Source organism: Panthera pardus, unplaced genomic scaffold (assembly GCF_024362965.1).
Source record: "Panthera pardus isolate Hobbes unplaced genomic scaffold, ASM2436296v1 HiC_scaffold_8, whole genome shotgun sequence".
Classification (NCBI taxonomy): domain Eukaryota; kingdom Metazoa; phylum Chordata; class Mammalia; order Carnivora; family Felidae; genus Panthera; species Panthera pardus.
Genome location: NW_026527013.1, coordinates 138,035,515 through 138,059,493, shown reverse-complemented (window position 1 = coordinate 138,059,493; position 23,979 = coordinate 138,035,515). Strand labels below are relative to the sequence as shown.

General features: G+C 38.7%; 1 protein-coding gene across 6 annotated transcripts in view; it reads right to left on the bottom strand.

The window, feature by feature from the left end:
* CPED1 (cadherin like and PC-esterase domain containing 1) overlaps positions 1-23,979 on the bottom strand; it is a 270,971-nt gene that overhangs the window by 228,002 nt on the left and 18,990 nt on the right. For all 6 annotated transcript variants that reach the window (XM_053897714.1, XM_053897712.1, XM_053897715.1 and 3 more), the window contains exon 2: positions 15,680-15,863. In XM_053897714.1, the coding sequence (XP_053753689.1) occupies positions 15,680-15,863 (184 nt within the window). The remainder of the gene's footprint in view (positions 1-15,679; positions 15,864-23,979) is intronic.

Below are 23,979 nucleotides of genomic sequence, written 5' to 3'. Positions count from 1 at the left end.
TGAATATTAACATTTTATCTGTTAAAACATGTGAGATAAGCTATGGTATAAAGAGGCAGGGGGCAAAAGGGTAAGATGAAAGTGTGTGTGTGTGTGTGTGTGTGTGCGCGCGCGCATGTTTGGGTTGTGCTTAGGGAGATGCCTGGAAACATGCACAATGTCAACTGTGTTCTCTCTGGGTGAATTTAGATTTAATTTTTCATGCTCATCTTTGTATTTGCAAATATTTGATTCAATATTCTACCATAAACATATGACATCTTTGAAATGGGACTCTTTTCTAAAAATGCGGTCAGGGGCGCCTGGGTGGCTCAGTCAGTTAAGCGTCCGACTTCGGCTCACGTCAGGATCTCACCGTCCGTGAGTTCGAGCCCCGCGTCGGGCTCTGGGCTGATGGCTCAGAGCCTGGAGCCTGCTTCCGATTCTGTGTCTCCCTCTCTCTCTGCCCCTCCCCCGTTCATGCTCTGTCTCTTTCTGTCTCAAAAATAAATAAACGTTAAAAAAAAATTTAAAAATGCAGTCAGGATATGCATCTAAGTAAAGAAACATTTTCTCTGAGAAAAATGACATTGAGTCTTTTTGAGATATACACACTGAGATACACACATTGCATTTCTTTCAAAGTACTGTAAAATGTCAATTAACTTATACAGAAGCAAAAATGTACAGAAAATTAACCTGGATCTTGATCATTTTTAAATCCAAAATGTTCATGATATGATAGTGTCTTAAAAATACTCAGGGTGACAAAGTAATAGGATTTCTTTCCATCAGACAAGAAATAAAAATCAGTCTCAGCATGCAGTAGTCATGCTGTGTATGCTTATAAGTTAGGATTTCAGGTACCCACAAAATAAGGTCTTGATGATAAACTTTAATATGCTCTTTCTCAAACAAATGGACATAATGAATAGAAATCCTTCAGCAAACAAACCAATGGAAATGCAAACACTCATTATTCCTCATATGTTGGCTATCTGGATGAGTCTTCAGATTACCATGGAATGTGCCAGCCTTTCTGGCCTTCCCGGCATTCTTACTATGATGCAAGTACCAATTTCCAACAGAAACAATCTGTTTTACACTAGAGCTGTGAATTTGCATTTCCATGCCATACTTCCATAGAACAATGATAAAGTTCTCATTCTGAAAATAAGATCACTTATTAAAATGACAGAGTTTTGATACTGGTGAGGTTTGGTGAGATGGGAAATTTTTTGCACGTCTAACGGGGAATGCTTTAACTTTTTCAGGCAGAATTTTGACAGCGTGAATGAAGAGCTTCAAGGTGGGCCCTCATTCTTCATTCCAGTAATTTTACTTTTAGAAATTTAAAGAAAGAATCAGAAATGTAGACAAAGATTTATATACAAGAATTATTTACAATAGCCAAATATTGGCAATATCAGAAATATTTAACAATGTGGAAAAGATTAAAGAAATCATAGTAAGTAAATATTAAATACATCCATATAATATAATTTTATGTAGCCATTGAGATAATGTTTACAAAGTTTTTATGGCATGTGTTTCTGATAAATAGTATGCTAAAAAAGCAAGCTAGGAAAGTGCATAAAATGTATACAATACTTGTAAAGAAACATGTCCAACATTAGCTGTCTTTGTTGGTGGCATTGTAGCTAATCTCCTCTATTCCTTATTGTACTTTTTCTGTATTTTGCAATTGGAGTAGATCTGAAAGATTAGTCAAAAAATCATCTTCTGTAAAATGAAAGGCGCCCGAAGAAATTAGGTAACTTAGTCACGGCTTCACACAGACCGTGCAATCCAAAGTAGTCGTCCTCCCTTCCATAGTACCATCTTGCTGCTTCTCAGGGGCATATAATTACGATTTAGGATAAATCGTATGTCCATATTTTTACCTCGATCCCACTATACGTAAGCAAGCCCAAGATGCCCAAAGACAGTTTGAAATTCAGTGGCTTGTTGCTCTCACTTTCAAATGGATCCCGGGCCTTAGACTCTAAAGAATGAAGATAGCACATACCAGAGCTTTGCATGCCAACTTTTAATTGACGGGTTTAGCATCTGTTTGAATTAAGGAGCAGGGCTTCCCACCCAAGTGGGTGACTGGTTCAGAGTCCTGCCAAGGCAAATGGGGAACTGGGAATCGTTTGGCCACTTAACTACTTAAATAGCAAACAGGCAGAACTTCTTTGTGCTTCTGGAAGAAACACTGAAAAACTGTAATAAAGAAGTATCAGCACGCTAGTTCTCAACACATGCTCCAGGATCAGTAGATTAGCATTCCCTGAGAACTTGTTATCTTTATCTTAACCATTGTTACTGGATCAGATCTCCTGGGAGTATGGTTCAGCAGTCTGTGATTTAACAAGCCTTCCAGACAATTCTGATGCATATTAAGTTTGAGAATCATGGGCCCAGCAAACAGTAGCTACTACCCTGGAGCTTTGCCAAAACCATGTTCTTTAAGCAACCACTGAGACAGGGATTCCCTTTACCCACAAGTACAAAATAGAGAGCTCGCTATTAGAGAAGCAGGGCCCCCTGCGAGTCGCTTCTGCCCTTTATAGCCCTTAATCACTTGTGTGGTCACTCTGAAAATGAGGTGGAATGCTAACAAGATGTTTTAAATTCCAGAAGATACCCCGCTCTAAATAGACTATTTTGTTGCATAGATGATGAGATTCACATATGCCTTTCGTATTTGTCCTTAGAGAAAGAGCTGAAAAGAGTTATTATCATTACTATTAAAAGGTTATTATTAACTTGGTGGAATTGCTTCTTTGAAAGCAGAGAGGGCACTGGCTTGAGCAACTCTGAAACGAGGTTACAGAGACTCTTCACTAAGAACGGCAGGTATGTGAGTTCTGTTTTTCAGTTGGTTTTGCTCAGACACGGCCTGGAGCACATTTTATTTTGCTCTACCACACAGCTATCTCCTATCATACTAAGTATTTTTTCCCTACTTTTCTAAGAAGCGAATCGTGCTTGAATATGCAAAGGAAAGATTCAGCTATTTTATTAGTATATTTGCAGGTCTATTTCTTCAATTGCTTATTCAATTAATAGTGTATCTACTAGGTACCTGCAAGACACTGTCCTACGCAGAATAGAGTATAAATAGACAAATAAAACATTCCCTGCTTTACAAGAAGTTTATAATATAGAAGGGGAGATGAGATGAACACATAAGATTTAAAAATGTAACACAGAACATACTCTAGGCATCAGAGATATGTAAATAATGTGTGGTGAGGTCTCAGATAATTTGTTTAACATTTCTACTTTGAGGGTTTTTATGGGTCAACTTACAGATTGATTTGAATTCTAAGAAATGGCAGACAGGAAGGAATTCTAGGAGCCAAAAACCTCAGTAGCAATGCAAATCACAAAGCTTTGAGCATGATCAGGCAAAGATTAGTAGGCCAATACCAGGAAGCCCACACATGACCATCCCTGGGAGCTCCGTAAAAAAATAGCAATGCCCGAGTTCATTCTGCTCCCCTAAAATTCTGATATAATTTTCAGAAGTGAGGCCTCGGCACCGACTTTTTAAATTGTTAAGTTCCCTGAATAATTTGAGTGTGAGGACAGGCTTGAGAATCACACTACAACAGGGCTGGGGAGGTATCTGATACCATGGCCTGGGAAGCTTTGAATGCCACACCAAGAAACATGCCTTCTGATTAGAAGGAAATGAGACATCACTGAAGACTTCTGCACAGGGAAGTGATGTGATCAGAGCTATGTTTGTGAAATATTAAACTGGCAGTCATGATGGGGGTGTGTTGTAGAAAGCACAGACCAGCAGCTGGGAGAGTATTTAATAGTTGCTGTGAGCATGAGAGGTGCGGAACGTGGAGCCATGGCACGGAGGAGGACTTGGTGTCCAACGTGTGTTGCAGCTGAAGGAGAGGGAGAACCTGACGGTGAGCTTTAGCACCTGAGAGACTGAGCGGGTGCGGTACCAACAAGAGAAACACGGCAGGCAGAACCACAGATGTTGAAGGCGTGGGAGGTAATCGGTGCAGTTTGCTATATGTTGACGCAGTGACACACACAAACCAAAACATCTATCAGGTACTTGACAATCAAGACTCTAAAAGTCCTGCCTACAGAAAACAGATTAGGATTCAACATTATGCAAACATCATATCTCCAGAGATGTTTTTTAGTGAGATATAATTGCAGATAACATTATATTAGATTCAGGCACACAACATGATTCAATATGTGTATATTGCAAAATGTCCATCACAATAAGTGTACTTAACATGCATCACCACATGGTTACAAATGTGTGTGTGTGTGTGTGTGTGTGTGTGTGTGTGTGACAAGAACTTTGACCATTTATTTTTGCAGCGACTTTCAAATATAAAATTCAGTGTAATTAACTGTAGTCACCATGCTGTCCATGATGTCCCTAGAACTTACTTCTCAATGGAAGTGTGTACCTTTTGGCCACCTTCACCCATTTTGCCCAGTCCTCCCACCACCACCTCTGGCTGCCACCAATCTGTTCCCCAGAGGAGATTATTGAATCTGCAGAGTAAAAAAATATCTTGATGAAATCTCAAGATAGGGGGGAAAATGATGACTGGGGTAAATGTCTTGGAGAAAGCCCAAATTTGGAGGAAGGTCATAAAGAAGCAGCGTCAGAAAGGTTGGAGAAGCAGGAGAGGGCAGCATTAAGGAAGTTAAGGGAGAAAAGAGTTCATAAGAAAATTCCAGACCCTGTGGGACCCACTCAATTCTAGGACAAGTATCTATTCCACTGGTTCACACATTTCACCAAGGTTGGGAAACACTGATAGGTAAGATCAAGGAAATTGAGAAATTACCTCAGTGAATTCACACTAAAGCTTAATTTCAGTTTTTAAAATATTTATATAACTCCTGAAGAATACCAATATTCTACTCATGATCAAATCTGCTCTTATACCAAAAACAATGCAAAAACAAAACAGTGGCTGTATTTTGTAAAAATTTAAAAAAAAGGAGTTTCCTGGTAAATTCTGGAAAAAAAAAACAACTTTAAGGGAGAAGGGAGTCATATTATTATTATTGAGGGTTAATTAGAGAGAGATTATGAAGAAAAAAATACTGACTTTTTCTTAAGTCTTCATCTCCCAAACTGTAGTCTGGACATCCACATCCACAAAGAGATAATGTTAGGAAGAAGCAACTTTAGCTAAAAAGAAGATGAAAAATAACAGAGGATATCTAGAGGGAAATATTGATTAATCATGATTAATTAGCTAATTAATTCTCCAGAGGGAAAATCAAGTTTCAAAAGAAAGTGGGGAGGTTTACAATAATTATAAAATGGAGAGCAGAAAGCAAAAGTGCAAAAGTGAAGAGGCAGTCTTGAAACTGTGGTTAGATGCTTCCAAACTCCTCCCAAATTGAGGAAAATGTCTAAAATATTTCAAGCATCTGAATGTGATAATACACTAGCATAGTAAACACATTATATCTGGAGTCCCCAAACTCCCTTGTAGTTTATCCACATGCTCTGTCACTTGAAAAGTCCCATATGAAACAGTTTGCTTTTCTTTCCTGGAGTCTTTCCTTAATCTAAATATAATATGAATATTATTTGTTTTTACAAATTAGATCTGTCATTCAAAGCATAGTTTAGTCTATAGCAAAACCAAACAAAATGTCTAATGTCTAAAAAAAAAGTCTTTAATTCTAAAGAGTATGAAAAAAAACAATGACCTGAAATAAATTACAGCTGACCCTGGAGTAGTATGGGGGTTAGGGGGTACCAAGCCCTGCAGGGTAGAAAATCTGTGTATAACTTTCAACTTCCTTAAAACTTAACCACTAATAGCCCACTGTTGACTGAAAGCCTTACCAATAACATGAATAGTTGACTAACATACATTTTGTATGTTACATGTATCATATGCTGTATTATTACAATAAAGTAAGATACAGAAAAGAAATGTTATTAAGAAAATCATAAGGAAGGGGAGCCTAGGTGGCTCAGTGGGTTGTGTCCGACTTCGCCTCTGGTCACGATTTCACGGTTCATGAGTTCGAGCCCTGCATCAGGCTCTGTCGTGACAGCTCAGAGCCTGGAGCCTGCTTCAGATCCTCTGTCTCCCTCGCTCTCCGCCCCTCCCCTGCTCACACTCTCTCTTCCAAAAATAAATAAAACATTAAAAAAAAAAAGACAGAAATTCACAAGGAAGAGCAAATACATTTATAGGACTGTACTGTAAGAAATCCAAATATAAACGGACCCGCATGGTTCAAATCTGTGTTAAGAGCCAACTATATTTATAAAAATTTGAGATGAAAACAACACAGCACATCAACCAAAGTTCCCAAATTTACCTGTACTTTGGAATCACCTGGAGATTTTAAACTCGTGATATCCAGGCCAGAACTCTAGATCCATTCAATAAGAAGATCTGGGGCTAGAAGTTAGCAAATGGGAGTTTAAGGCTCCTCACAGAATTTCAATGGACAGCCAAGTTTGAGAAACCCTGATCTAAAAAGATCAGTGGGAATCCATGTTACCTAGTGTCTGAAATGAGTTCAGTATTTTAACTGGTCACTGAATTTGGCTATTAATTTTGTAACTGAGGCAAAACCAGGTGAAATGTAGGTTTCTGTTACTCTATATAAAGCAAGCATATGTATTTGCCAGGGGCAAAAAACTGCAAGGATTTTTTTCCTTCACACTAAACCAAATAATACTACAGTATGTTATTTGTGATGTGGTTAAATAAAATCAATAGCATTGCAAAAAAATGTTAACGCTGTCCCTTTTTTAAAAAATAAAAGTAGCAGAAAGTGCATTTAAGGAAAACGGTTCAGAAAAAGTATCTTCAAAGCTCTATTAAACATTTCCCAGCTTTGGAAAATTTAAATACCCAATCTGGTTCCTATGAAACTTAAAAAGATCAAACGATTAGAAGGAAGCTAGGCTTGAAGGAGAAATGTTGGGGATTTCGGTAAACATCTGGTTACCATTTTCAATGGTAAGAACCAACCCACTTAAGGAAGTAGTTTCATTTCTTTGGAGTAAAAATGAGACACTGGCTTTTTGTTCTCTTTGCACAGTGGAGGGTAAAGGAAACATTAGAATGGAGAGGTCACTTGAAGCTCAACTTTTATAAATAAGAAAGCTTTTTTCAAAAAGTAAAGTAAATTGAACTCAGGTCTCTGTAGTATAAACAACTCAACTGAGTTAGGGTTAAATAAACATTCCTCGAGCTCTAGTGTGCCAATTAAAGAACAAATTCTGTTTGGTCATAAATACATCAGTACTTCTATAAGCACTGAGGAAAATAACAATAAACCTGAACACACAATTACTGCGTGTCATAATACAATAAAATTGAATGGTGCAGACCTGTAAGTTTCTTTGATTCAATTTCCTTTTTTTCCCCAGTTTGATTAACGAAAGGCACAGAAGCACTTCTGATATCGTCCAAAACCCATTACTTGCATAATAAAAAACATATGTCAAAGGTGTTCTAGGTGAAATACTGACAAGGCAAAACACACTCTGCCTTTTAAATGTGACCTTTACTCTTTCGTCTTCTTGCTAAATGTTCATATAGCATATTAAACTCAGGAAAGCAGCAGGGGTGCTGGTTTCAGGCTGGCGACAGGAAGGAAGGAGAAGAGACTTCATTAGGCTCTTGAGTTTTAAATGATCAGTGGAAGCATCTGCTATCGACATGCACTACTAGCCAAAGGGGATCACCTCCCACTTTGCCTCCAGACCAATGTTTCTCCACTCCTTTGCTTACCATTCCTCTCTTCTGCCCTTGGACATGAGACTAAAAAGACTCAAGAGAAAGGATCCCTAGAATGATGAGGTTTAAAATCGTGTCTTACTTTCTCTCGTTCCATGGTCATGAATGTTATAGAGACGATCTGAAAAAGACTTGGGTGGTGATTTTCCTCATTCTCCTGAGGAATAAAACAACCGCTGGGCAGCACCCCTGACTTGACTCTGTTCCCACAACACTTCCTGTGTTCTGAGATGGGCAGATCCCCTGCTGGGCAACTCTGACTGATAAAACGTTCATCCTTAAATGGGTCCTGGTTATGTCTTCTAGGGTTGCTACAAATAAATCTTGTACCCAAGTGTCCCGTTAAACAGTGGGGAAACAAAAATATTGGTCCAACTACTTGCAGGGCCTCCCAGAAACATTCTTTGCAATTGGAACCATCTATTTTCTTGTGGCTATTGCAGATCTGGTTTCGGTGGCGACTGGAGAAATATGCCCTCTTCAAGTACACATAAATAATTCTCACCCAATGATAAAATATACTGTGTGTCAGAGTCTCTTGGACCATATATTACTTAGACTCTATCCCGGGAACAAGTTAAAAACTTTTGGAAAATATTTATTCTCTCTTAGGCCACTGCTCCATTCTATGAACTAAAACACTGATTTGCTAAATAGGACCTGGAAAATATGAAAGAGAAATGTGATGGTGATTCTGTTTCTGCAGGGAAGGTGTATATTATAAATATATATTTTTGCAAAGCAGAGGATTGGAAGAGAACAAGCAGGAATATTTTACACTATGCTCGGCAAAGAAGTAGAGAGCAAATGTAGATGACAAACAGGACCTAAATGACAAGATGGGGGTTCTGACCCTTGATGCTTTCTATGTTCACAAGCCGCAAAAGCTGTATGCTTACTTTTACGTGTCCTTTATTGGAGAATATTTGTTAGGTAACATTTCGTGTTTCATTGTTTTGTGGAATAGTAAACTTCCGGTGAATCAATCATCACCTCTCAGCAAGTAACTCACAAATCTTCATCTCCTGCCCTGGCCTCTCTACTTTCTTCAGTTACTGCTAAATACATTTATAGAAAAGCTCACAGCACCTGAGACTGAATATGTTTAGAACTAAACTCATCCATCCTCCTCCAGAACCAACAGGCAGTAGCACTGATCAAAGTGACAGAGGAGTCTTAAAAGCAAAAGAAGAGAAGAATTCTGAAAAATGGACACAAGCACTTAAAACCCTCAACAGGTAGTATCAGTCCTATTTACTTACCATATTTGTGGATGAATTATTTTTATATAAGAACAGATTTGAGCATGGGTAGAGTATCAGAGTTCCTGTAAAGTTATGTAAAAATAAAAGGTTTATCAATTAAGTTTTAACGTGAATTCTCTGAAGTAGTTGACCATTTAAGGAGCTCAAATACTGGTACACTGTTCTTCATTTGTTCACGTATTCAACTGTATTTGATACATATTTATTTTGTGCCTCTGGATGGAAAGCATGGTTTTAAGGGATAAGCGGAATAGATATGGTCCCTGACTTCAAGAAACTTACAGATTATTATTATTATTTTTAATGAGGGGTCTTTTCCAAGGGAATGATCCAGGAGACTGTGTTGGAATTTCAGGAGCATTTACAGCCCAGACCCTTCAATGGGAACATGTAAGTTGATAAAGAGGACCTTGAAAACACCTATTAAGTTCATTTATCACAAAATATCCAGCAGCAGCACCCCTATATTCTTCATATATGTGTATCTCCCGAGAAAGGAATCTCCATAATCTCCTTTCTGTTAGTTAGTTCTTGACAGTAATAACAATATTAGCTCCCATTTCTGGAGTGCCTGTAACATGGCATTCACAGAACAATCCAAAACAATCAAATCCCAAAGGGAAAAATAGAGCTTTCAGAGGTTAAGTAACTTGTCCAAGGTTGTATAACCATTAAAGGAAATACTAGAACTCAACCCAGGTTTGATCTTACTCCAAAGCTTATTCTTTTTAATTACCACAGTCTACAACCTCTCCAAGAAAGCAATTATTGTGGTTAAGCCCTTCCTACTTACGGGTAATTTAAATCTCAACTTCCTTATAGCATCTTTTGAATACAAATACTAAAGAAAACTTGAAATATGCTTTCCATCACAAAAGTTAAGATTTGTCTGTAGCAGATGTTTCTTTTCCATACAAATCTCAGAAACAGCTTCTGGCAAGTAGCCCTTATAAAAGAAACCTTCAAAATCCAACTAAATTTCAAATGGTACATGGATGTGTTGGACATTTTTACGGGTGCAAGTGAATGTAAATAAAAATATAGGAGGATGGAAAACTATTAAATTATAAACAGGGAGGGAAATAGGCTTTTTCTTTTCTAATATATTTTCCACAACATTAAGTAGTGATCTGTATCTTTCGCTCTATTAACCATATCTTTTAATAGTGCTTCTCAAGAACACAGTTGGATAAATTACAGTATCCTTATGGTGGGGTTGGGGGAGGCTGTGAAGCAACATTATTTAAAATACCATTCTCCAGAACATACTCTATCAAGTTTAATATCAATACAAATATCAATAAACACCATCATAGTATTAACTCTAGCCCTTCTTAGAAATGCCTTCACTACATCATGCTGTTAACGTTATACTCTCAGCTTGTGTTAGAAGTTTGCTATCTGCGGGGCGCCTGGGTGGCGCAGTCGGTTAAGCGTACGACTTCAGCCAGGTCACGATCTCGCGGTCCGTGAGTTCGAGCCCCGTGTCAGGCTCTGGGCTGATGGCTCGGAGCCTGGAGCCTGTTTCCGATTCTGTGTCTCCCTCTCTCTCTGCCCCTCCCCCGTTCATGCTCTGTCTCTCTCTCTATCCCAAAAATAAATAAAAAACGTTGAAAAAAAAATTAAAAAAAAAAAGAAGTTTGCTATCTGAACCAAGATATGACATCCACTTCATTTGCAATACAAATGTTGCTCTGGCTATTGACCCATTATATAACTTAGGATTGTCTACATAATAATTCCTTCAAAAAACTTATTTTAAATATACTACTTGGGCATGTGGAAGGTTAGGGGAAGGAACATAGTGTTCCCTTCTTTCTGAGTGTAAAATTTCTATTCTTTCCCTTGTTGCTTTTGGCTCAGGCCAAAATTAAGCTTAAATTATGGTAACTAAGAGGAATATCCAGTTTGAGCCCTAATTTTATATTTCCATTTTAGTAATTTCATTATTATATGTTCTAGTGTAAACCATCAAATCCTTTTTGAATGAGGTTTGGTATAAGTTAAAAAACTAAACCATCTGAGTCCTAAAGTTTAACCATCAGCTTGGTAGGGGATCAAGTGACATAGAATTAGTCTAAATACATAGGTCAGCAAACTTTTTCTGTTAGGGCCCAATAAATGCTTTAGGTGTTAAGAGCCATATAGTCGCGGTTGCAACTACTCAACTCTGCCTTTGCAGAACAAAGCAGCCAAAGATAGTATGAAAACAAGTGTGTGGCTGTGTTCCAATAAAGCTTTGTTTGCAAAACAAGCGTTGGGCCAGATTTGGCCAGGGGGCCATAGTTTGCCAACCCCTGGAAAGAAAATCAATGTGGTCTTGCACTTTCTGTATTTCTTCAAAAAAACATTCCACGTAAAACACCCAAGTTACAAAAACAAGAGCAATGCGAAACCATAAGAGTAACCAATTCCGCAGCTTTGACAGCAGTTGGCATTTGTTTTGCATGTGACTATATAATATGTCTAATTTAGAAGTGCAAAGTATATTCAGAAGTGAACAGAAAACTGCTAAATATGCACTACTCTTCAAGTACACAGAAAGAATTCTGATCCAATGATACAACCTACTGAGTCAGAGTCTCAGGGACCACAATACTACTTGGACGTTACAATGAGTTTAAGAACTTTTGGAAAACATTTACTTTCTTTTAGGCTACTATACTATTCCGTGTACTAAAGCACTGGTTTACTAAATAGTACCTAGATACTAGGAAGGGCAATAATTGCTTGGTGCTTCTATCTTTTCCTTTGGAGAATTATATGCTCTTATAAATACAGGGACATAAGATATATTTTTCCAAAGCAAGGACTGAAGGACCAAAAAGTATATGTTTTACATGCTGCTAAGTTTTGTAGGTTTAAACCTGTAAAGACAATTGTCCTCTTACTGTTTCAAAATCAACTTAAAGATGAAATGTTTGTAAATACCTATATAGTTAAAACTTAAATTTTTTAAATGTGTTTATTTTTGAGAGAGACAGAGCACAAATCGGGGAGGGGCAGAGAGAGAGGGAGACAGAGTCTACAGCAGGCTCCAGGCTCTGAGCTGTTAGCACAGAGCCCGACATGGGGCTTGAACGCCTTAACCACGAGATCACGACCTGAGCAGAAGTCAGACACTGAACTGACTGAGCCACCCAGGGGGGCCATAGTTAAAACTTAAGTAGTACAATGGCATTATAGCAAACAGACTTTTGCATTGTTTTATTCCCAAAACTAACTCTAAAGATTGTTATTTTTTGAGCCAACAGTATATCCCTTAGTATGGTGTGCCCCAATGGACTATATATCAGAAACACAAGTGTCTGTTTTTAACATATAAATTTCTAGGCCCCACTCCCAGACTACTGAATAAAAAATATTGGCTGGGCTTTACTTTGTCTCCTCCCAGAACTCTGATGGGGCAGACAAAGTGGTTAAATTCTCACCACATACTAACATGAAGTAATATCATTATTGCATTTAACAGATAAGAGAACTAAAGCTCAAAGAACCTAACTTGCTTAAAGTCACATATCCAGGGCCTGACTGTCTTTCCCGATAGAGCCACCAACTTCTGTTATGTCACTAGAATGGAATTAACCAGGGAAAAAACATGATGCCCACATTGTAACTTAGAACCTGAGACTGCTTGCTTTTCCCTTCAATAAATGTTTACTAAGTAGTAAGGAAACTGAATAAAATATAAAACCCAAATATTACTCTACAAAAACTGATTATACTTAATAGTGGAATGTTGCCTAGGTAAGACCCTTTTGTTTTTGCTAATTTTTTATCCACTTCTGTCCTTAAAGGTTTAAAAAAGAAAAAAGGAGCCCCAGGGACTCCTGGGTGGCTCAGTGGGTTGAGCATCCGACTTTAGCTCTGGTCATGATCTCGTGGTTTGTTAGTTTGAGCCCCGCATCCGGCTCTGTGCTAACAGCTCAGAGCCTGGAGCCTGCTTCAGATTCTCTCTCTCTCTCTCTCTCTCTCTCTCTCTCTCTCTCTGCCCCTCCTCTGCTCAGCTCTGTTTCACTCTCTTTTAAAAATAAATAAACATAAAAAAAAAAAGTAGCCCCAGGCTGGAAAGAGGCCACCTGTGCTTCAAAGGATGGCACAGAAAGAGGTCAGCAGAAGTGATTGGGGTCAAATCAGAAGAGGAGAGAAAGGCAGGTAAAATGGATAGGTAGACAGGGGAAAATTTATTTTGTATTTATTTTCCTACAACGAAGAATGTATTTTATAAACATGTCAAATCTGCACCTGGGCACTTAGTAGTATTTGTGGTAGTACCTGATTGATTTTGGATGTAATACTTTCAAATTTCAGTTTAGCAAAGAGCAGAAACTGCAATGATGAAGTGAAAGATAGGTGGGGTAGGTCTCCGGATCATTCTGAATTGCCCCCACTCCCCCCAAGATGCTCGGCATGGAGAAAGGAAGTTTAAATGTGCCAGTATAACATCATACTTTCTGCTGCTGTACATATAGGCAAAAAAGCATTAGGGGAATATGCGAAACTAAAGAGAAATGAATTTTGTAAGAATCAAATCTTTAGAAAATATATTTGTAATGAGTACCCCAATTCAAACATTATCTACAGCTTAAATTTGTGGCCATGGAAAATAAGCTTCAATAAAAAAGTGATTCTGTTTCTTATATGTTAGAAAATCAAGGAAATGTTAGATCACGGTCACAGAACTTTTTGTTTAATTTCTAGATATTTGATGTTGCTCTCACAGTGAAAACTACAAAATCAAGTGAAAACCAAAAATCAGTTTTCCATACTCATGAAACTGAGGCCTTATCCAGGAATAATATCTTATTACACCGAAAGGAAGAAACCAAGAAAGAATGAGGAAAAGGATGTTGTAGAAGAGGAGGGAAGGTGGAATAAGAGAGTCAAATCCGTATTTACACTGACAAATTCTGGTGACACCATCTCCTTATCTTATGCTGGGCCTACCAGCTCCTCTGGCTGCCAGATTTCATTGCCTTCAGGCTGTCTGTCTTTGCACTTTCTTGATATTTGGAAGCCTCAAAGTAATTCTCCCTTTTCTTGTAAAACTGACCCAGACATTAAGGGAGAGAGCAGACATACTCCTTCTAAATTGCAAACGGATGAAATTGAAAATTGAAACTGAACTGAAGTTGAAATGCACAGAGAATCCAGGTCGTCCACATACTCAGTCAGTAGCGGTACCAAGGAGGTCGAGAAACAGGCATTTCAGACAACAGTGCTGTGTAATCATGGCTGATGTTTTCACATGGCACATAGGTGGTGGTTATACATTCAATCACCTAGGTCAATGATGGGCTAAAATGTTTTATGAAGGTGGAGGGTGCCTGGGTGGCTCAGTCGGTTAAGCATCCGACTCTTGGTTTGGGCTCAGCTCATGATTTCGAGGTTCTTGAGTTCGAGCCCCACACTGACAGTGCAGAGCCTGCTTGGGATTCTCTCTCTCTCTCTGCCCCTCCCCTGCTCACACTCTGTGTGTGTGTATCTCTCTCTCAAAATAAACAAATAAGCTTTTTTTAAAAAGTAACTAAAAGGTTTTTGGGGATGAGAAGGAGGCTATACATTCTATATCTTTCCTTAACATGGATAAATGTTTTTCTGACAAATACCATTTATGGATGTTCCAGAACTTTCGGTTGGTCCTTAACAGAACCAACTGCAACGACGTTTGTAAGATTTGTTTTCAGCACTCTTTGACATTCCAGAGCTTTTACCTTCCTTTTTGTTTTTCTCATTTGCTTCCAGAAGCACAAGGCTCTAGACTTCCATACTACTCCCAGTGGGGCAGGGATGAGCAAATGGCATTCCTGAAGACCTGTCCTAATGGCCCATACTCTGTACATTTTCAGGATGTTTCTTTTCACCCAAGTCTATCTTTTGGGGCCCTATCCTTCAAAAACTTTGCTAGCAAGGTAGCTTATAGCTTTACTACCAGTGTGGTAAAAGTGAACCTGGTGAAGGGTAATTGTGGCTTAAGGTCTCCCCAACCTCATTCATTCACTGGCATAAGTCTGCACTTTAAAGAGCAAGGTGGAGTGTATCTGTCACATGGTTAGTTGCTCAGGAACCGCTAGTTGTTATTCTCATTGCCCTTTTTGACCCTCATCATCTGCTCAACTTTCTTTTCAAATACCTTGTTTAAAAACTTGTCTTTTATTTCTCGTTTCAAATGATAGAAATAAAAGTACTTGACTAGTAATAGTGTCTGTGATAAATATCCATACTTTTTCCCCATTTTAGAGCCAATCTGTGAATCACATTTAAGCCGGCTTCTCAAAACAATTTCCAGCACATTCTACTTGCAGTCAGATGAAGTGGCAATTTTCTTAAAATATGGAGCAGTTTGGTGCTGGGCAGAACATGTATTCAGGCTCATAAACATAAACATTTTTTATGTAGCATTTAAATATGAACTATGCAACTCCAAAATGCTACAAAAATATAAACAAAGTAATTTCAGGAATAAAGAAATAGAGCTAAAGAAAAATTGAGAGGAAGTAAAAAAGGAGCCAAATTTTCTTTGATGCAAGAAAGGGGATCATGGGTAAAATTTTGTTTTTATAAATTTCTTTAGGGGGAGATAGTAGCACATTCTAAAAATTGTTTAGCATTGTATGTCAAGCAGCTATGGCGTTTACTTCTTATTCTGACCTTTTTCTAGCAGCCCCAGCCCAAGACCAGCACCAAGCCTTTCTTCAGCGATGACGACCGAGTAGCGATGCTGAGTGAGGACGCGCTGATGGAGCTGAAACTCCATTTTGCTGGAGGAAGGAGGCCTGTAGAGGACGGCCCTTCTGTCATGGCTCCCAAAGTGTATCTTTATCGATTTCTCGATCTAAAAAAAAAAGAAGAAGAAGAAAAAGAAAGAAAGGAGGCATAAAAATTCAAGAGGAAAAAGTAGCACACTTTGCCTTGAAGGACATCATTAATGCAAATCAAGGGCCATTCAGAAAGTTACCCTTCAAGTTGTTCTCTGGAAATGAAAGACAAATTCTCTGAAAGGCTGGCAAGGGCAAAAGTGACCTCATAGGCAAGAACCGAAGGTGAATTGAATTTTTCTCTCTATTACAGAGAGATGAAAATTTTAGGCCATTAAAATACAGAGGTCCTGGAGGAATACTGTTGCATAGAAATACAGAACTCAACTCTAGCTGAAAATATAAATTAATAGCAATGCCTTTCATCTGCATTGTGCTTGTATAAAATACTTCCAGCTGCATTATCTTCTAACAGTGCTTTTTAAGTAAACATGGGAGAGGAAACAGACTCAGAGAGGATGGATTTTGTGCTGGAAGGACACGGTTAGGAACGGGGAGAGCTGAGAAGCAACTTCAGAGCCCTCTGGAGATACACAGTGCTGCTTCTCCTCTCAATCAGAACACAGCAAAATTGGAATGCATCTCAGGGTGGCAGGCTTGGTCTCTGCCCAAGATCCAGAGCATCATAATTTCAGGTTCTTCCTTCCACAGTTATTGATCCCCCAAATAAATATTCCTCTTTCTCACGACAGTGTTTGAAATTCCATTAACAAAAGGGAATTTTCCAATTGACAAAGTAGAAAGAATGCTGATATTTGAGTTCATTATAAGGTGTAATTGTAGACATTGGGTATTTTCCTGAAAACCTGAGATTAAAACTGGATAAAGTAGACATTTTTTTGTTACCGAAAGGAGCAGTGAGATTGGATGGGGGTTTGAGCAAAACCTGGGAGAGACTGAAGAAGAGGAGACAAAGTATTGGAGAAGGAAGATGAGGGAGAAGAGACAGAAAACAAAATTGGGAATCCAAACTACGTTTAGTGACACCTCTGAATCGAACTGTCCGGTTATGGATCTAAAAGTATGTACCACATGCCTCTTCACTACTTAAAGTTCTTTATTATTTCCCATTAATGATAGAATCAACTCCAAATCTTCATCAAGGAACACAAGGTCATTCAAACTTAAGCCCTGTCTTTCTTCTCTGTTCATATCACATACCTTCATACACATACTGTGTCTTCTACTTAAATTCCTTTTTCTCTCTCCATTCATCCATCTGGCTAACTCTGAATCAAACATCACCTCTTTTGGAAAGTTTTCATTGAAATACACCCTTTTATTAGCACTTAGGAAAGGAAATGTGCATCTCTCCCTGATGTGAGCTCATTACAGGCAGTATGCATGTACACACAGGATGTGTTTAATAAATGAAGATATCTATGAAATTAATGAGCCATAGTGGTCTATCAAGATCTTTTGTAAACTCTCCGAGGGCAAGAACTATATCCTATTTTTCACTGCATACGAATTATCTCCATCTGTAAATGGATTGACAAAGCACAATGACGTGCAGAAAAACACAAACTCTGGAGAGACTGCTGGGTTTGAATCCCCTGGTTCTGCCAGAACTATTTGTGTGACCTTGGATAATACCTTCCTCCTAAGGGCGCTGTGAGAACTAAAGGGTTAATGTTTGTGAATGGCTTAGAACTGTGCATGGTATACTATACACATAGAAAGACCATCTATGTGTTTTTTAAATAGTAATATAAAAAACAAAGAATCAGAAAAACTTTCTGAATCTGAGCTCTGCCTGGCACACAGTAACATAGGCTTTGAATACTTGTGTAGTGGATTTAATAGAAAGGAACAGAAACTAGCTAAGCACACCTCCCCTGCATGGTACTTTGGGCAAACATGATTGATTAGATACTTTCCCTTGTTAAAGGATATTGTGTTTTCTTGATAATGAAACTATTTAAACTCAAAAATTTAACTGCCTATTGGGACACGATTCCCCAGCCAATATCATTGTTTGTCATGGTAAACTTATTAGAAGGAGTCTTTGAAGCCAAAAAACAGTTGAGCCTTTGTCCACAGGAGTTAGAAGGAACCAGTATCCCACAGGAGGCCAAAATAAACAAACATGCATCTAGGTGCAAGGGGAAGACAGATGCTTCCAAATATATCATTGTCACTCAAGCAAAATGCAGAGTGCCCAGAATTCCCTTCTCACATTATTTTCTTTCGTAATCACAGGATGCTCCTCTCTATTACAGCTGGCTCAAGTAGAGCAGTGATTTCACATGAGGTGAGTGTATTTTCAAACTTGACGTTATTATTATTTTGAAAGATACACCCCTCCCTTCCCCCCCCCCCCCGACCAGGATCAGTTTAAGCCATAGCCATGTGGCTCTTGCCAGTATATCTTACAAAAATATATTTTAAATAAAGTATAATAAGTGGCCATATTCTATAATAACCTTTATAGCATAGACTGACATTTTCGCTCACATCTCAGACTACAGAGAATAATAGGAAGTGAGCTTGTCAGTCAAATTATGTTGTATTACCCTGTAATACAAACTGCTCCTGTCCTTGTCATATTTATAACAGACTGTATCAGCAAAATGGCCCAATACCAAGGGGCAAGAACGCTTTTAGCTGGTCCAATGACAGGTGCACACACTGCATATGCGAAATAAAAACTACGTGAACAATTATGTCAACCACACCAGCAAATGCAGGATTATCAAATGCCGAGAGAAGCACTTTGGGAACTGAGAGCTCTTGATTACTCCTACAATCCTGAAGATATATTTTTAGTGAAAGAATTTAACCTAGCCACCACTACCGCAACTAAACTTGAGACTCGCAGGCCTTCTGAGAAGACTTAGGAAAGAATGAATGTTACTGGATGTTGACACTCTGAGCTCCCAAGTCACTTCCCCCTCTCCCTTCTGGAAAGATCTGAAAAACTGTCCCTCAGAAATCACTTTGCCAGACTACATGAAAGTTATTTTAAAACTAAACACTTATTATTTTTATTGGAAAAACTTCAACATCTGAAACTTTTATACCACCTTAAATAAAGCAAAGGACAGAGTGTTGTAATAAACGACCTGGAGTGTTAGATGCAGCAATGTGGAGGATGAACAGGAGAGGAGTGGGGATCAGAAATCTGGATTTAAATTCAGAGTCTGCCTTGCTTCATCCACTGGGGAGAGTTGTTTTATCTCTCTACATCAGAGTTTTCTCATACGTATAGTTGAAATAACAAATCCTACTTCATGAAGTTGTAAGAGGAATTAAATGAATTTGCTATCTAAAGGTATCCAACACAGTGTCCCATTAATAAATGATGTGAACTATATATGATTAAACTGAGTAATATTATATTTTAATTCTGCTTTTCCACTAAGAACTCTTTCTTTTCTCAGTGAGAGAGAGAGAGAGAGAGAGAGAGAGAAGCAAAGGGAGAGAGAAAGAGAGAATCCACACTCAGTTGCAGAGCCCAATGCAGGGCTTGATCCCACAACCCTGGGATCATGACCTGAGCTGAAATCAAGAGCCAGACACTTAACCAACTGAGCCACACAGGCACCCCTCCCTTAAGAATTCTATCAGCTTTTCAATTAATATAGTTTTGTCTCTGTCATAAAAACCATTTCTGCAATAAGCTATATGCATCCATATATCTTGATGTCTGTTTTTCTCTATATGACTCATCACCTTTTAATGTAAAAATAGATCTTATCTACTTACTGTGTTTACTGTCTCCCCAAACCATAAAAGTAGGTAAATAAAAGCATATATTTTTTCCATTTTGTTGATTTTTGTTTCCCCTACATAAGAATACCACTGGGCACATAATGGGCACATAATAAATATTCTTTGAATGAATGAATACAAACATCTTTTTCTTCAATGTGTAAAAGTCTGGGTTATAAATACTACCATGGAAGATTGGGAATATAAAAGTGGTGAACATTTGTATTAAGAAATTTATTTCAGCAGAATTTCAAATAGGAGCAAGAATGACAAAAATAGAATTAAATGTTTGAGCAAAGTAATGAATTTGCAGCAAAAAAAAAAATCAAATAAAGAGCTGTATTATTAAAGTACCATGTTTCTCAGTTACTTATAGTATTAAAAAATCTTCACCAGGACTTACCACAAAAAGCAAGAAATGCAGCTCTTTAAAATATAGAAGGGATGAAAAATAAAACTTGTTTTTTTCCACATGACAGATTTTTTTTTCTAGATTTATTAAAGTAGCCATGTATTTATGACACCTTTTGATGCTCTAATACAAATCATATAGTAGACCTTGGATGTGTGTTATATATAACTAAAAGTAAAATTGCCTTGCTGGTCTCGATCTTTGACATTTTAGAAATATTGCGGAATCTATCATAGTGAATTATGCTTTAATTTTTCCACTATAAGAATAAAATAGGGATTTTTTTACTCATTGGTGAAATTTATACTTATTTTAGAGAATTCTAGAGATAAAACTGAGTTTCTTGGATGCAGGTCCTCTACATTTTCTACTTAGAAATTATTTATAATTGCAGGACAGTGTAGGAACCACAGGTTTCCCGGATATGCAAACAGAGCCTCATGAGAAATTTCCTCCATAAATGAACATTTAGTTAAGTCTGCCTTTATCTCACAACTGATTCAACTGAATCACAAGCCCATCATGGAGTAAACACACAATTCTCAGACCTACTCCATGACACTGAGGGCCTTCTGACTACACTGGCAAACTGTGCCTTGGGGCTACTGACTATCCCAGGAACATCCAGTGAAAAGCAAGTTTGCTCATCTGTGCCTGTATGTAAGTTTTAAACAATGACAGAGAAACAAAAGCAATAAGGCTTCAATATAAAAAAGATGTATCCTCAATATAGCTTTGATAAAATGGCACCTACTTAAACAGCTATTCCCAAAACCCATCATCACCTATCTCTCAATCTATCTTTCCCTTTGGCACGCTTCACAATTTATAGTAACATTATTACTTGTTTAGTGTCTGACCTTCATACAAATTTTCATGTTTCCTGAAAGCCTAAATGTGTCTTCTTTTAACCATTGCACATACAGCTTACTACCAGTTTCCAGTAAAAGGGAATGGATGGATGAATGAGCAAATGAATGAATGCATGAATGCTAAGTATGATTTCATTGTTTGTAAACACATGCATGCCTTTTAATTATTTTACTATGAGGTGAAAATACCCACTAGAAACTTCTCAGTGGAAGCTTTGATATTTGCATCTCAAGCCATGAAATATCTATGACTTCTTCATCCCTAATGCCTGTCTCCTCCACTTTACTACAGTGGCCGCTCGAATGGCCATAATCTTGGACTTTATGGTCCCCAAACACCCCCACCTCTGAACGTATAAAATGAGATATTCCATTCTCTGATCACATTCAAGTATTTCCATCTCATTTATTCTCAACATATCAGTTCTTCAACACTAGTCTTTCCCGCTCATGCCAACTTTCTACTAGCCTCTTTTCTACCTTCTTTCTGTGCAGCCTGGATCCCCTGGTCCAACACTCCAACAACTCCCTACCCAGAATATGAAATTATCCCCTTGCTCCACTGGACTTGCGTCACATTCACATGGCAAAGCTTCAAGCACGGAAGAGTTGGGGACATGGCGGTTAACAAGCCAGACAAGTCTTGGCCCCCACAGAGCTGACAGCCCATCAAGGAAAGCAGACATAAACAACTAGTTACAATAATTATGACATGCCACGTAAGCTGAGAGGACTAGGGTGCCGTGGAAACTCTGAGACCCAAAGATCTCAGCAGCCTGCCTGTCCTGCACCCGGGCTGGGTTGCTGAGAGCTGCTGGAGAGAAGTGTCCAGTGGACAGATTCTGGTTGGCAAAACCAGTTCCGTCTTCAGGGCTCCCAGACCATCCCGCTATGCTCTTCACTGCTCAATTCTCTCTCACATTCTCCATAGTGACTAACTTTCCTATTCTCCAGCTACCTTCTTATTTCTACAGAAAACTGCCTCCCATTCACAGTGAAATTTCCACTGCTAGAAGGAAACACACTGATTTAATCAAATAGCCTCTGTTTTGTCAAACGCATAGCCTATCAGCACGACTAACATTTCCTCTTTTCTTCTGACTTCCACACGAGAAACCTGTCCTCCCTTATCCATGGCTAATCGCTCTGATTATTCTCCAGATTCCACAAACCCCCTTCCTCTAGGCAACAAACCTCCTTCCAATTTCTACCCTCAAATCCCTGAGAATTTCATCCATCTTTTCTCCTTCTCCTGGATCCTTAATATCTCCTCCCTCTTGGCTCTTTCTCAATGTTTATTCACTCACTCACACTCATTCATCCACTTACCCATTTAATATTTTTGAACGCTTTCTATATGATAGGCATAGTTCTAGGCTCTGAGCAATGTAACAGTGAAGAAACTTGACAAAGCTCTATCCCTCACTGAGTTCACATTTTTAAATTTTTTTAATGTTTATTTATTTTTTTGAGAGAGAGAGAGAGAGAGGGAGAGACAGAGAGAGCGTGAGTGGGGGAGAGGCGGAGAGAGAGGGGAGCAGAGGATCCGAAGTGGGCTGTTAGCCCGATGTGGGCCTCAAACTCATGAGCTGTGAGATCATGACATGAGCCGACGTCAGGCACTCAACCAACGGAGCCACTCAGGTGTCCCTGAACTCACTTTTTAGTGGAAGGAGTGATAAACAATTAGTGAATCATGCAAGGTAAGTACCTGCAGAGAAAAGATCTCTGGTCTGGGTAAAGTGTTAAAGAATGACTGAGGTGCTCTTTTAGATGCTGTTACTCACATGTATTACGAATGTTGTGTGTGAAAGCAAATGAGAGAAGAAAGATAATTCTTAGAGGGAGAGAAAAGATGCGCAGAGAAATTAAAACAGGAAGTCCTTCAAGGTCAGTACCATATGTACTTTTTATTGTGGATGGTAAATATAGCCAGATAGGTAACAAGTAACTGGCAATGAGGACAAAAGTGTAGGTAATACATCATTACTCATTATCTTTTTAAGTACCTAATAGGAAACCAAAACCTAATAAGTAGTAGAGAATTTAAAAGTTGGTAACTTTATGCTGGTCTTTCTACCTAGGTACAACCTCAATGAATTCTGATTCCTTTTACTAAAAGCCATAGCAGGGAAGAGGCAAATGAGGAAAACTGGGAGGGTGTTTTATTGTTTTATTTTGTTTTCCGGATCGATGGGCATCCTAACAGAATGCCAGAAGGCAGACTTTTACTTCCTAAATGATAAAATTTCCTAAGAACTATATGCCATCATTTCCATAATACAGAAAAGTTGTGGGGTTTTTTAAAGTTTATTTATTTATTTTTGACATAGAGAGCTCCAGCGGGGACGGGCAGAGAGAGAGGGAGAGAGAGAATCCCAAGCAGGCTCCTAGCTGTCAGCATAGAGCCCGATGTGGGGCTCAGACTCATGAACCGTGAGATCATGACCTGAGCCGAAACCAGGAGTCGGACGCTCTACTGATTGAGCCACCCAGGTGCCCCTGAAAAGTTTTTCAAAAATGTTAGTACTCAGTGACCTGGGCGATCAAGCTATAAGACGGAGACATGACACCTGTCCTAAGGAGGCACCGAATCACATCGGGGGAGCATCATCGGAAATGCACTGGGAGGGGAGAGGCAGTAAGTTCTGTACTGTGGAGCCTCATTTGTGATAGAAAGAAGGAGAAGCAGCAACAGGACAAATCACGGTGAGTGTAACTAAGACAGAGGTAAAGTACAGAGGATGAAACCTTCCAGAAGTGGGAAGAAAAGTTCCAAAGAAAGGATTGGCCATGAATTTACTTGGTATTAAGTAAACAGGAAGGGAGGCTAGAAGCCTGACATATCAGAAGAAAAGCGGGCACAAAGGAGGAAAATGGAAGAGAACAGCACTACAGACCCTGACCTGGCCATCCTCAGCTAGAAAATATTTAATGATAAATAATGTCATATTGCCCAAACCCGCTTGGAAGATCTGAAATACTGAAACTTAAGGGACATGTAATGATTTTTGCTTAGCAGTAAAGACGTCCCACCACATCTGTAAAATCTGAAGGCCGACCCTGAGAATTCCCACATCATCCGTATGTTAAATGCCCAGGCTCCACACTCAAAACCGGGAACCACGCTGTGCC